This window comes from Pteropus vampyrus, unplaced genomic scaffold, assembly GCF_000151845.1.
Source record: "Pteropus vampyrus isolate Shadow unplaced genomic scaffold, Pvam_2.0 Scaffold139, whole genome shotgun sequence".
NCBI lineage: Eukaryota > Metazoa > Chordata > Mammalia > Chiroptera > Pteropodidae > Pteropus > Pteropus vampyrus.
This window is the reverse complement of record NW_011888920.1, coordinates 2,531,359-2,547,397: the sequence shown is the minus strand read 5'-3', so window position 1 is coordinate 2,547,397 and position 16,039 is coordinate 2,531,359. Positions and strand designations below refer to the sequence as shown.

At 32.2% G+C, this 16,039-nt stretch overlaps 1 protein-coding gene across 4 annotated transcripts in view; it reads right to left on the bottom strand.

The window, feature by feature from the left end:
• The window catches only part of GRIA4 (glutamate ionotropic receptor AMPA type subunit 4), a 344,684-nt gene that overhangs the window by 64,369 nt on the left and 264,276 nt on the right, over positions 1–16,039 (bottom strand). For 3 of the 4 annotated variants that reach the window (XM_011368116.1, XM_011368115.1, XM_011368114.1), the window contains 4 exons: positions 15,535–15,702; positions 14,232–14,336; positions 8,885–8,995; positions 959–1,165 (listed from right to left, as the gene is read on the bottom strand). In XM_011368116.1, the coding sequence (XP_011366418.1) occupies positions 959–1,165; positions 8,885–8,995; positions 14,232–14,336; positions 15,535–15,702 (591 nt within the window). Of the gene's footprint in view, positions 1–958; positions 1,166–7,170; positions 7,566–8,884; positions 8,996–14,231; positions 14,337–15,534; positions 15,703–16,039 lie in introns of those variants that run through there. The other variant, XM_011368117.2, reaches the window with a different exon arrangement.

Here is a 16,039-nt window from a genome sequence, read left to right as displayed (position 1 = left end):
TTGCAAAGGGAACTTGTGAGAATTAATCAAACAGATTATGCTTTGAAGGTGACATTTGTGAAATGTGAATTGGCTCATAGGAAATTTATTAACTATTTCTCGATGAATAGAGCTTATTATTCTAGGTTTGGTTTCTGGACTTTGGAAATATTATACCATCACTAGCATTTGGTTTGATTCTTATACTTTGCAGTAGTAGCTGAAGAGACTGATATTGTTCTGATTCAGGCAGGAAGGTCTACACTGAATTTGTCTTTGGTTACGAAAGTGTACACTCAATATCTAGTGATCATAAAAGAAAGGGCATGAAATGCTTTAGTGTGAGGCCCGTTGTGGAATAAATTCTAGCTTTTGTGTTTTGCTAGGTATGAAAAAATGATGGTATTACATAAAGTTTAAATTTACTGTGTTCTGCAGAATTGTAAGAATCTCACATTTTTGTTGATATTTTATATATGCTAAAGTAGTTTAGTGATCACTTCACCAGGTATTTAGAAGACATTTACCAGTAATCACAACCAACGGTGATATAAATAACTAGCTAAAATGAAGTTCAACTTTATGCTGTTGAAAAAAATATGTTTCTATGTTTATCATATGGCAGATTACTAATGGATTTGTTTTGTAGTTCTCACAACATGTTTATAATATAGAAAAATCAAACTTAAGAAAAGAATAATCATGGATAGCTGAAGTTAGTGTTTTTCTTTACTAGGATATTATATTCTGAATTTTTATCTTTCCTGATTTTGAGGTTATCGAGTGTTAGTTTCTCTCATTGCTTGGTAACTGAGTTATTAACGAAATAGAGAAACAGTTGAACATCATATATGCCTCTTTGAATGTAACTGCAAATTTAAAAAAAACAGTAATAGACGTTTAAAAATTGATATGTGCTCAAGTAAAAAGAAGTTTCATGTTTATGTAAGTAAATTCTTCAATAAATTGATTTGCTTACCCCATAAACAAGTTCTCCTACCATCCCATTCCAGATTTTTGTGTCTGCATCCCTTGCTCCATATTTTCCATCAGGGACAATGGCAATTTTATACTTGATACCAATATGTTTTGCAATTTCAGATGCCAAATCTACACAGTATCCTTCATACTTGTCATTTCCTTCAAACATTTCGTGATTTTTCTTGTACATAACATATGGGGATTCCTATAATGAGAGAAGTAGAACTGTAAAGGAGAAATTATAAAACATTCGAAAATATGTAACTTCAGATTCAGAATTTGACAAAAAGATTATATTTTGTATTAGTATACAGAATGATTTTGTGTGGCTATAAATCAATAATAAAACAGGTGAATCTATAAATAAGTATGCTTAGAATTATATTAAATTGCTTTACATTGGATACTGAAAGGGAAATCTTTAAAATAATTTTCTATTTAGTGATTATTACAGATCAAGCACTGTAACTGTGATAGGACAAATATCCATTAATAACTGTCTTGAGAAGCATAGATATCATTTTTGGCAATGAAATTATTAGTTGCAAAATATCTCATGAAGTTAAAGACTATTTAGTCAGCTTCATGGAATAAAAGACTCATTCAAGGTCACAGGTCTCCATATTCTGCATCTTATTTATCCACAGTCAAATGTGACCTCCTTTAGGAAAAGAACTAGGTCACTTTTCTTTGCTCTCTAAAATTTAACAAGATGCATTTCAAAGAAGAAATAAATTAATAGATTAAAAAGTTATATATACTTAAATTGGCTTTCCTAAAATTGTCCAAAAATTTGGCTTTAATTAGGGTTGTATTCCATGAATTTTTATCGTATTATACAATATGTCCCCAATGAAAGCTAATAATTTCCCCCATTTGTGACAATCACACACTTCAAGTGATAGTTCCATTTAGTTTTTGAAGGAAGTAAGACAGAAAATAGAATGAAGAATTATTGTGAAAATTCATATAAAATGAAAAACTTTACTGGTGGCTAATAATTGGACAGTTTCCAGGTTAAAACACACACACACACACACACACACACACACACACACACACACACACAGACACACACACCCCTAATTCAAATCATTTAAAGGCCGTGAACTGAAGAGACATGTTAGCAAACAAGCATTTGATTTTATAAATGGAACCTAAAACTACCAACTAATAGATAGGCCCGGTGAACATGCAATACATACAGAACTCCTGGTCACGCCTCAGATTTTTTAGTCATTTGCAGGCAAGAAATAACCAATATGGGCCACAACGTTGTTGAGATCATGCATTTATATTTTATAAAATTGTACGGTAACATTCATTTAGTAATTTTGATACGAATTTTTTTCTTTTACCCCAGTAAATTAGTAATTGGGGAACTTGAACTTGCTCTTGGAACTCTGGATTAGAATGTAATTTACTTTGCAGAACATGGCAATCTACACTAATTTTTTTTTTAAAGTACTTTGAAAATGTCAAAACTACTTTAAAAAACTTAATAAGGATATAAATTACGTGATCTATGATTTTCTCACAGAGATACCCTATATAACTCTATTGCAGGCAACTGTCCAAGATTGGTCCTTGTATCCTGCCTTAAATCGACATGACTAAGTGCACCAGAAATCTCTCACTTTTCCTTTTAACACTGGACTTGAGTAAAGAAAGTTTACCTATCTATAAAATTAAGGTATGTAATTGTCTCTTTTTTAAATAGATTAAAATTACTAGCTTACAGAAAACATTCTCTAAATATGAAGAATTTTGCAAATTATAAATGTGGTTATTAAAATTCACGAGTTGTTGCAAAGCACTGTTAATTTCTAAGATACGCTATAAAATATTAGCAGTTAAAAGGAGCTATCTTTTTACTTTCTCTTTTTTCCTGCAATAGGTAGTTAAAATATGGAAGAATATGTAGAAAAAAGCAAGAATCACACATTTGTAAAATTCTTAACATTCTAATTGAAATGGCTGTATAGCTATCATCTATAACTATTGGTATAACAATGGTTTTTCAAAAGGAGTTTGGGCTAAGGCTCATGTTTGGTATTAAGGTTGAAGATCTACACTAAAGTCTCTAAAATATTTGAACATTTATGAATTTTAGCCCTCAAATATATATTAGCATATTAGCTTGTGTGCAGAAGTTTCTCTAGCTAGTATTATCATCTAATTTGCTAAATTCCCTCTACTTTATTTTGTGAACAACGTGTTTCATTAAAAGCTGAACTTTTATTATTTACTCAAACATTTATTAAGCACTTTCTGTGTGCCAGGCAGTTTGCTGGGAACTATGGGTACACAAATAAATAAAATATGCCCCTTGTCCTCCTGTGATCAATTAAGGTTAAAGTCTTTTTAATAAGTGTAAAGGAGTGAGAGTGGTGAGGGACAATAATAAAATATAGCCGTGAAAAATGATAATAGCTCTTACTTATTTTGTGATTACTCTGTCAGGTACATTGCTAAGTTTTTTAATTTTGCCCTTTCATTTACTTTTCACACTGACATTTTGAGATAGCCATTTCCTATTTTGCAGATGGAAAATTTAAGCTCAAATAGGTTAAGCAAATTGTTCAGTTTCACAGAACTAGCAGAAATGGGAGTTAAACCTATATTTTGAAATATCTGAAAATATTTGAAGCTATTATTGCATCTGTTTGAATATGTGCAAATATTTGAAATTTCATATGACTTAATAAGAAAGGAGGCAGGTTAAAGAAGTGAATTTCTGCATTTTTAGTGAATGAAATTCTTTAAATGAAAACTTGAGTAAACAATGTAGATAAAACCTTTCCATATTTTCTCATAGTGTCTGGTACATATAAGGCACTCAAGTCTAAAGATTTCCTGGTCTACCAATGCTTCCTAAATAGGGCTATTATGGCAAAGTAATATTAGAACTTTTGATTCAGGTCTTCAAAAGGAAATTAGATATTAACAAGTGCAAAGTCATCTCTTCTGAAACAGGCATATGTATATATTAATAAAAAAATATTTAGTGGCTTTCATTTTTTTCCATTTCCTTTTTGGACAGTGGAACCTGTCATGTCTTTGTTTACCTGCCCCCACAAAAAACCAACAAAACCTAGAAAAACCTGTAGTCTACTGAAGATATTGATTAGAAATTTAGCTAGGCTTTTTGCACAATGAGGGACAGACACAATTTTTGAGATTCAGACAAGTGGTGCAGCATAAGAGAAATAAGATAATCTAACTCAGGGAGGTAGAAGAACAAAGGGAGAGAGTCTAAGCTTTTCTTAAACAAAAGCTCTCATGATTGCTCAGCTCTATATTTCTTTGAATGTTTCATTTTCCTGTTTCAAATGAGTAGCAAATCCTCGACATTTTCTCAACCTCCTTATTTGCTCCATTCCTACTCTGACAATTTGTCCACAAGTAGCCCTTTAAACACTGCGTATTTGGGGAGATTTAATACAAATTTTGGGGCAAAGAAAATACCAAATCTTTTCAATATAGTAAAAAATGAGTTCTAGCTAATCATTAAGGGGATTTGTGGGGCACCTTTGATAAGCAGCCTTATGGAATTCCAGGTGTTCAGTTGTGAATGAAAATAGAATTATCAAAGAAGTAGAATATAACCTCTTCTGTTTTAGGAGTATAATCTGCCATCTTTATTATCAATTACTGTGCTCCATGGGACAATAATGCCCTAGAAGTTATTTTAAATGCATTACTTCTTAGTGATTATGAGTTTATTACTACAATTTCCATAATGAATGGTATTCTACATATGCTCTGCTATTTCAGGAAAGAAATCGATCTCTGTCTAAAGCTGTTATATTAGGGCTTGCTTATGAAAATGTTTGTGTAAATGAATCAAGATGATTTTCAATCCATAAAATATAATTTTCCAACTTAGATAAATTGTTTTTGGATTATTCGTAGTTAGCAAAAGCTACACTGTTGAAATAGGTACTTATTAGAAAGATTTTAAGATTTTCTAAACATCACAAATATAATCATTTCAAATACTATTGAAAACAGTTAAAATAATAAAGTTGGTATTATTTACCAAAGCTTTTGTTATGTAGATATTTGCTTTCTCCAAAGAATCTTAACCTATCTAGAAAATTTATCTCATGGATAAAATTATTGAAAGTGGAAATTAAAATGTTATTATTACATTCTGAAAAAAAATACATTTAATAGATGTACAATTTTATTTTAAATAATTTATTTGAAAACTAATTTATTATAAGTCCTTTGGAGGCAATGTATATATGGTGGATATTAGTATATGGTACCAGGAAAAAATATATATCTGTATTTTCTGTATATATATATGCATATATGTATATATGCATATACATATATTATATGTAAATATATATGTGTAGATTGTTGTATATGCATATGTTCTATCCATAGTGCATCTACAAAATTTTACATAGAGAAGATAAAGTATCAAACATTTCATAAAAAGGATAAAAAGTAACCTCTAGAAAAATCAATGTGATAAGTAAATTACTTTTAGGTTTTAACATAATTCTGGCTCTGCAGTGAAAACATTTGGATTTATGGAAAATTTTCCTAAAGGATTATTATGTTTATAAGGTGATGAGAAATACTTTCTTAGTTGGTTAATGCATCATAAGCGTCATTTAACTTCAGTAGTAAAGATTTGGGGGAAAATGGGCTTGGCTGAAATATCATTGCATTTTGTCTCCTTTTCCAGGGAATTCAGCAGCCAAAGAAAGTAGTAAAGAAAGTACAAAGAAAAACACCACCTTCTCTTCTCCCTAGGTCTACTGCAAACTGCCTTTTACTTGCTGCATTTGTCCAAACCACATGGCATAGATTTGGCTTCCTTAGGTTGTTTACAGAAATAATGATTTCGAATATAAAAAGTTAAGTCATTATGGTCACAGTTTCCTAAGTTTTATAGATTTTATAAAATCTTTAGTGACTAAAACAAAGATAAAAAATGATGAGTATCTGAATCCAAGACTTTAGACCTTTCAGTTTTGTAGTCATGATTCTCATTTGATGATATTGTCAATTTCACTTTTTTATTTAGATTTAGCTAAGTTATTTTCAGTATGACTATATTCAGGTAGAATAAATAAGTCATTAAAATGAAGATCACATAGATATACAAACTTGTAAAAAATAAATTTCGACAGTGCAAAAAGCTAAAGCTACATTTTATTAAAGAATGATAGTTAACATTTTATGTTTATGTTTCCTGTCTGCTATCTTTTACTAGAATATAAGTTTAATTGGATGCAGAATTTTTGTCTGTTTTGTTCTTGTACATACCCCCGGACTTTTAATTGTACCTAGCACATAGCAGACGCTTAATAAATATTTGTGAATGAATAAATGAATTTATCAATCAATTTTATTTAACAATAGCATATATCATTACAGTGTATCAACATATAAATAACAACATACACAAAGGAAAGACAAATGGGAGAACAGCAATGCCATATCAATTCAATAAAAATGAATGATTTCCAATGCCACAACACTCTCAGCCTTCTTCTGTCTAGATATCTGTCTTGCACACATTGCAATGTCTAACCAACACCATCTGTGTTGGGAATTTTCAATTGAACTTGCGAGATTATTATATGCAGGTGCCAACATCTCATTAATCTACAAGGAACCATATTTCTTTCAAAATGAATGAGATGGTAGAGATGCCATAGGTCCCAGGCTACTATTTTCAACAAAAGCAAATACAAGGAACATTTTCAGGAAAAGGATTTTAGTATGTTTTCTTTTCTTGCCTTCTTTTTTTTTTTTTTGAATTACCAGACATACTATTTTTTTTTTTGAAAGACCAGACATACTATTTATACGACAATTACATTTTTGTACAAAAGACAGAAACTAGGATTGTACTATTTTGATAGCAAAAATATTGATGATATCACTGTCAGACAACAGGTAACTTTACAGAATTTTCTTTATGCACATAGGAAATTGTTGGGTTTTTCAGTCATTTTTACTTATTTTTTGATAGCATGCTGTGAAAACTAGCCATGCTTACAAAATTTATTCATTAATTTGGTTTTAAGAATTATATCTCCAGCCTCTTTAATAACAGGGATGGATAAATGATTCTCTACCTTATACCTATAGGACACATGAAAACACTTTATTTCACACAGAACAGGCAAAATTTCAAAAAAATCTTCAAAGAAACCACTGTGTATATTCAGAAAACAAGCACACAGATTCATAGCTATTTACTTTCAGAAAATCTACGCTTGGAATTAAGAGTGATATGATTCAATCATTTATGTACAATGACCTCATTTCAAGACTTGGGAACTGATATGTCAGAATTGCTAAGTGATTCTTTTTCAACATCTATTTATTTTCTTGAGAAAGATGAAGATTAACTCTTCTTTTGTTCTGGTTTCTCAGAACAGTCACAGAACTTTAAAAAAATTTTTTTTTCTAGTAGTCCAGAGTTGGTCATCCAAGAAGAATCCCATATGAAAAATTAGCTCAAATTTACTACACAGCAGAACAAGACTTGAGCCTTAGTTAGGAATGGCCGAACAGCGTGGAATTCATTTCTTTCTTGATCAATTTCTTAAAATAGGATTCTTCATCAGAGGCTGAAAAGAGGAGGACTGTACTGAAGTATGACTTTCCATTACTGTGTCTTTTTTAGGAAAAGAAATATATATATTGCTTTTCAAGTCCCATGCAAACATTACACAATTAAGTGAGAAGGTATATATTTTGACTCTTACATAAAAACTGTTGGTTGGTTTGCATTCTAAAATCAGAAACTTCCGACCAAGGCTTTGCAGATTAACATTGAATTGCTGGCTGTGATACAACACAGATAAATCCAATTGCAACATATATGAGCTTCTCTCTGGTATTTCATGCTTTGACTTCAATGTCAAAATTTTGGAAATAATTTGACATTACTAAAACCTAAAGCTACAATTACATAAGCTAAGCCTAAAGCACATAAAATACTTCCACTTTATTTAGAGTAAGGGCTTCATAAGTAATTAAAATATGTTCTGCTTAAATGAGACAGTGAGCTGAGGATATATAACTTTAATTTAGATAGAAAAGATCACCGATTGTTGATCTCCTTTGACTAGCATTGACTCATCACGTTTGATGGTAGAAGAGAAAAATATATGATAGTCTATTATTTAAAAAATCATTTCAGGAAAATCTTTTAAAACAGCCTTAAAATTTAAGAGTATTTTTGATTTTATGATATGACAGAATAAAGCAATTATATTTTTCTTAATTCCTAGAAGTCCTATAATTATATTGTGTATTTACCAGTGGTCAATGAGAAAAATAATCGGTGTGGAAAAACACTTTTGCATTAAAAATAAATAGAAAACAAAATTTACTTCTAAAGCATTCAGTTGTATAAAACATGCTCACTAAAATCTTCACATTCATATCTCCACTATTATAAACAGACAATACAAATCATTATCTAGTATATCTCTGTCAGATGATTAAACTACCTGGAAATTATAATTTTAAACACCATTAATTACTATTACATTGATGTTTTAAAAACATAGTAACAACAATAATATGGTATTTACTACCAAATATTTTATGCGATTGGCTGTTGATCTTTTTCATGTTCTTTCTTTTGTCCTTTGGAATCAGCATTTCATACATTTCCAACTAGAGCATGACAGTTTCCATTTTTAACATCTAAGCATTTTCCAAGAACAACAATGGAACAAAAGGTAATACAAATAAAAGTACTGAATGTACTCAAAGCTGAGGACAAACCTACTCAAAGTCTCAACAGACTTTTGTGGATCAGAATACCCATGTCACCACTGCTAAGAAGCAGCTTTCACCCTCCCTTTTTACTACAGCTGGGGAATTAAAATTGCCTGTGGACAAAACGAAAGAGCATAAAGCATAGACTAAAACTTACCATAATTGTGGTTACAACCACTGTTCTGTTCTCAATAGCTGCTGTGTCATTGCCAAGAGTGGGTACATCTTGAATCAAGACTAATTTATCCATATCATTCCAATAACCAACCTGCCAAATAGAGAGAACTCTTGAAAATTCATTTTAGAAGAGTTTTCTCTAATTCTCATTAGAATAGTGAGAGATATTAATAGGCAAGCAAACAAAAAAAAAGTAAAAAGCAGAAAAAAAGGTGTTTGGAAATTTTCTTAACTGATGATCAACCAATTTTCCTGATGTTAACGATCTGCCTGGTTATATATTTGGCAATTTTACAATTTACAATTAATGGAGTAGCAGAGACATTGGGAATGAGTGGTTAAAAGAAATGTAGATACAGATGGCACATAATTTTATGTTTATCCTCTTTTCTAGTGAGATGAATAGGTAACCTTTAAAATTATATGATCTTATCAATAACTTTACAGGACTTATAGTAAAGGGAATAGCCAGATTTACAAAGGGGACATTACAGAATTTTTTCAAGTAAAAATGACCTATGTATTTTTAAAGCAATATAAAAACAGTTTTTGCTTTGATGTTACCTAGCCCCTAAGTAACAAACGGTCTTACCATTTCTAAAATGCTAAATACAGCAGAGATTAATATTAATGTACATTTTCACTTTCAAAGATTATGTTTAGTTAGTACTTTTTCATTTTTAAATCTTTATATTACTTTCTCATTTAGATGTAATGCAAACTCTTTTCCATAAAATACATGAAGTAATTAGTTAAGTACTTTATAAAGTGCTAAACTACAGCAGGGTCTTAAAGAAAAGGTAGGGTTCTTTGTATCATGCAGACCATTAAGTAATAGAATGGCTACCACTTATTGACTGCTTGCTCTACAACAGACACTGCATTTGATGCTTTTTAAATATGCATCTTAAAAAGTTTATACACACAGCAAATGTAGAGGCAGGTATAATTATTATCTATATTTTGGAGATGAGGACCCATATTAGAATGTTAAATAAATTGCAGAAAGTTCTACTCTGGTGGGGCCAGAATTCAAAACTCAGTTCTATGTGACACAAAATTTATATATACTTTGTCATTATGCTACACAGTCTCCCTAAATGGGTGTTTATATAATGTGTTCCCAACTTTTTTCTTGTTTTTTTTTGGGTGCAGTTCATAAACTCATGTGTCCAAAAAAATGTAATAGATCACTAGCCTCTTCACTATTTGTTCTAATATGTTGTGGAAGTCCTCTTGCTTCCTTCAAGTTTCTTAACTGTGTTAGTATTTGTGAACATATTAAAACAAAGCAATAACATGTCAGAAAGAGGCACTATGTTATTCACAAATATTGTATTTATAACTCAATAACAGAATAGATGGAAAAATAATTTTCATTAATATGGCTTTCTATACTTCTTGGTGTGATGTATAATTATAAGTATGTATGAATTCAGCAATTATTTTCAATTGTCCATATGAATTCATTTGTAGCTGACATTTATTTAATATTTCAGTGATAAATATAATTTAAAAACAAGTATGCCTTTGAGAACTACCATCTCTCAATTCCTACATGTACTTGACAAAAACAAACAAACAACACATCAGTTGCTTCTTGTTAATTCTCCTTTCCACACGACAGTTATATGACATGGAAATGAGTTTTAGAGTTTAGCGCTCCATTAAGATGCAGACATCCTCCAGATCTCAGCAACCCCTTCTCTGGGAAAGACAATTTTTCTTTATTTATGAGTTCTCACAATAGAAAAAGTACAGTACTGGGCACATTCTGGACAATCCTCACATGTCGGTTAAGAGCTTTATATATTGCATTTAAAAACACCCTGTGGGTTCACAACTATCTACCCCTAAGAGATGAATGATTTAGAAGTGCTGGCAAATTAAAAAAAATAAGTAAACATTTTCTCAACTCTATCTATATGCCTTACATCTACTGGCAATTCCGGTGAAAAAAGAAAGACATGGTTTATAGTGTGGGACCAATTAGTGGTAGATCTCATGTGGGCCATGGACTTATTGGGAAGTAAGATTACAAGGAATAGACATCGATACAGGGGTCACTTCCTAAAGAAAGGAATCTGAAAGTCTAAACCTAGAACCTCACATGACATGCAGTTTCTCTAGTTCTTCACAACATTTAAGAATTTACTAAGAACGTTTCCCATGCCTAATCTCATTTAATCAGATAGAGAAGTATGCATTTTTTCCAAAGACAGAAATTGGGTGAAAAACAGTTTTGTAATGCTAGAGCAAAGATATGGAAACATTTAAATCACTAAACTGGCAAACTCTGTCAGAAAAATACCTATCTTCTTTGGACTCATAACAGTAAACTGTGTGCAAATCCAATTACTGTGTAATGTAAGAGTAAACATCTCTGCATTCATGGTGGACTTTGCCTGTGAGGTAGGGACTGGATAGGAACTAAGGGGCTGTGAGTAACCCCTGTCCTACTCAAAGTTGGTTCCATGGAGAGCTGATTTGGCTAGACCTGTCCTCAAAAATATGGCTTATTTCCAGCCTTAACGAGAACCCTCATGGCCTCTGGGACTGATAATACTTCTTATCAGTCAAGAGAATGAGCTCTGGAGCTGGATAAACTTGGATTTCCACCGCAGCTCCATCTATTTCTAGCTGAACATCTCTGGGCAGGTTACTTAGTTTCTCTGAGTCCTGCTTTTCTCTTCTATAAAATTAGAAAAATACTTCTTACTTTCCCATTGTTGTGAAGTCTAAATATAAAAATTCACATCAATTTTCCAGTACTGTGTCTAGTATATAACCTACTTTCAATAAATAGAATTTTTACAATTAAGAATTCCTGAAACCATACAAGTCTGGTCCTAGAGCATTCCCTATGGGAGTCACCGGAAGACAAGAAGATTCTACCATACTTAGGAACTGAGACTTCAGAAAGAGCTTTGTGGCTTCTGCTTAATGAGACTCTCAATCAGTTTTCCTGTTACAGAAGTCAGACAAACTGATGGGCTGACTCTCTGATCTATTTTCAAAGACAACTCCCTTGTTGGCATATGTCCAATTTATAAGAACGATTGCTCACTTTTCAGACACATTGCCAAGTCTCACCAGCACAGTGTTTCTCATGGTAGCTCATTTTTAAGTTTAATATTCCTGACAGAATGCCCAAGTTGATCGTTGCCACAGAAAAACGAAGATAGATGAGTCTACATCATTTTACATTTCATATTTCTAAGAGTCTTAGACAAATGTCAGCTGAGTGTGAAGATGTATTGTTCATCACTCTCCCAACTTACTCTTTAACTTTCACCTCAAAAAAGCTAAATTTTTGTTACCATCATGGTTCAATAGGCCACAAAAAAAAAAAAATCAGTAATATAAATAGCCCACTTGATATTACCATTAGTTATTAACAGTTTTTTCCCATTATTCTTTCTTTTACATAAAGATCATTTTACATTTTGTACTTACTGTTTTGTGAAATAATGGAATTGTCTTTTGCATTTTAGAAAACTTCTGCTTAAATGGCTAATTTTGCAAGGTCTGGTTTGTGGCAAGAAGGTGTGCCCGTTTTACTTTTGTCCATCAGTTAGCTCACGTTTCTAGGGGCCTGTGGAGTATTCTATCTGCTCCACAGCTAGCAGAGGGACTTTGCTTACAATGGGCCTCTTTTCTTCTTGTTGCTGGCTGTGTGCTGACAGAGGGGGTAAAGTTGGTGTTTACATGGAACACCTTAAATTTCTTCTTGGGAACATGTCTCTGTCCCTTGCGGCAGACAATGTCCTTAGAGGAGCCCATTATGCAGCTTGGCTTCCCAGCTGTCATCCACCTCCTGCCTCCCTGATTTGGATTAGGTAGGCTCCAGGCTACCATGTTTTAGCTGGCAGCCTGCCCTCAAGAAGATACCAGTAAGAGGCTAACAGCTAAAGATGGTTTTCATGGCAGCTCCAAATCTCTCCTTCTCACAAATACACAGAAGCACACATTATGAAAGACTGGAGCAAAACACAACTCAGAAAGCCTTTTCCATTTTCTATGTGTGACTTAATTGTCCTTCTGACTTGTCTTCAGGTCCTTGCCTCTTCCATTTCTACCTATACAAACTCTAAGTCATGGCTAACTTTAAATCCTTTCTCCTTCATGTAGCCTTTCTTGATTTTCTTTCCTCCAGGTGAAAGTGATCTCTTTCTCTTTAGAATATCCACATACTTTCTCTTTAACTATCATATAAAACTTATTGTATTCTACCCTATTGGAAAATTTACTCATTTAGAGAAGGGTCTACTCAGCTGAGGTAATGATGTAGAAAGGTTCTGGAATTAGACGTATCTGAATTAAAATCTTTGTTTTCTCACTTACAGGCCTTAAACAAGTAATCATGCCCTATGAGACCAAAATTTTCTCACTAGAAAAAGGGAGATAATTGTACTCACATTATAGTTTGTTGTTGGAATAAACTACACCAAATCCAATGCTTGGAGCATAACAGACATTTCATAAATTGTAGCTATTATTATTATTATGCTAAAGCAGGAAAGTATATTTGGGAAAGCATTTTTTAAACGGCCAAGTGATGAAACAAATAGAGTGTTTAGACAAATTACTTGAACATCTCTTTCCTTGAGCATCCTAGCTAATCCTAGAGAAACAGAATGTTAAAAATATATGTGTTAATTACATGTGTATAAAATGCATAAAGCTAATTACTGTTGTGGGATTGCGTGACTCCATTATACAAAGTTCTTTTTAGATGTTGTGAAGACTGCTGATATGCCTAGTCACATTATAAGACCATTAGAGTTACATTCTGAAATCCAAGAATCTGGCGCAGCTTCCTGAACAATCTTCTCAACCCCTAAATTGAAATTTCATAGTTATTTTTCACTTCTCAGCCTGACAATAATCTTATTTTCTATCCACTCTGCCCTTTGCTTGTTTAAATGTGTTTACTTGCTTACTTCAAGAACAATCAGCTTGTTCTAAATATGCCCACTGATTAGAAATAATTTTCTTTGTTCTCTCTCATAAATGATTACGTGGAGGTATGTCTCTTACCTGCATTGTATGCTTTCCTGCAGAATAAATTTTGTTTTCTGGGATTCCTTTTGCTAAACCTTTAATAAAAATATTGCTTCCATTTTAGATAAAAGATATAAACAGTGTATAAATTAATTTGATTCAGTTTCAAGACATGATTAAATATTAATCATGACAGAGATTATCAAGAAAGTACTATTTGTAAGTACACACATTAAAAAATGTAGACTATGCAGTTACCTTTCACCTGTAAGCTTTTAAAAATGTCAAATGCAAAATAAGAAAACAGTTCAAGTGTGGCTCACCTTTCTAGGTCCTGTGCTCTTTAGCTCAAACACATCCATTGTATAATTGACCCTACGCCCATAGTGGTCAAACTGAACATTCCCTGTCAGCCCTTGAATTCGAACCTATGAATGAAAAAGAAAACCCAAACCTGTATTCATTTGCCATTTCACTTACAGTCATCTCGACTTCATCTGCTAGGTTTATCACCACACTTGGGTGTGGAACTATAAACTATAAGCCACTCACTAACAAACCATGGAGCATCTGAGCTACTGGCATAGAATCTGAAAAAAGGGATATTAGAGGAATATATAAGCAACTCTACTATCTACCTGGAAGACGAATATGTTTCATTTTTTTTTATATATATTATAAAGTTCCCATTGTAACTGACAGAATATATCCTCGGTATTGAATATTATTTATAGGAATGGAAATATGGTTTGTTTATGGTTATTTTTCAGTTTTATCTATAGGTTCACATAATAAATGGCCCTAATAACTACACTAGATCATATTTTTCCTTGCTAACATTAAAATTAATATATAATAGGTTCAAATATATTTGTATTTTGCAAAATATTCAAGTATATTTTATTACAAATTTCCTTTTCATTTTTACTTATGTTCTGAACCCATGATGTTTCAGAATATTTTAAATGTAACATTAAGAATATAAACATATTATGTTAAACATCAGAAAAATAGGAAATATATTATTTAATCCAAGGTTACAAAGCAATTTAAAGATCTACTGAAGTTGCCGAATATTTCTGGTTTTTGCCCATTTGGCACAAGGTAAGTTTGTACTTCCTGAACACCTAGTGGTTAGCAAGGCCTATGTGACTCTTTTTTGACAAATGAGTTGTAGACAAATGTGATGAGTGTCACTACTGGGGCAGAGTTTAATTGCCAATCTGAAACTTCCTTACAACTTTATTTCCCTTTGTAGCATTCAAGATGGTAGCTGCTTTATCAGTGTAGGTCCCTGAGTGATTACAGTTGGCAGAATGCCCCTGCTCATCTACTCTGTGTGTGAGTGAGAAATACATTTGTATGGTTGTAAGCCACTGGAACTTGGGGTTGTTTATTACTGCAGCATAATCTAGCTTATCTTGACTAAGCATTTATATAAGATATAAACACGGGTATTCTATCCAGTATTTTATTTAGAAATGTCTCAAAAACAATAAGGGCTTGATAAATTAAAATGGCAATTGTAAAATATATTTACTCTCAGATAAATTATTCTGTTTTCTTGAATATTCCATTTAAACAGGAATGTGAAATAAATTGAACTTAAATAAAATTGTGAGTTACCTGTTTGAGTGTTCTCTCCATGTCAATGCCCTGGCCCCATGGAGCAGCAGGATTTGCCAGACAATCCCCAGCATTTCCTCTCCTAGAAATATCAATTTTCTGCCTTCTAAGATTTCGGAAAGTTTCGGCCATCACAAGGACTCCATCATAAGTCAGAGCAGATGTGTACTAATAAAGTGAAAATAATTATAATGGTAAATGTTAAAAACTTATCAATCACCAGGAATAGTCTGGAGGTTTTGTGGGTTTATGACATAAAGTATCACCTTGTCTGATGACAGTTAAATTACTGATAATTAATTGACTCTAGCTTCACAAATTTCTATGATCGCTTGATTACTAAGACTGTATACCGAGTCTATTAATTGCTCTGATTTAAAAAGGAGAAAACACATACTGAAAAACAGAACTTCTAATCCACAGTTGTCCAGCAGTTGGGAGAAGCAAGACCTTTAGGTGAGGTCTTTTCGTTGTCTCCAAATAGAAACACTAACATATACAAAGC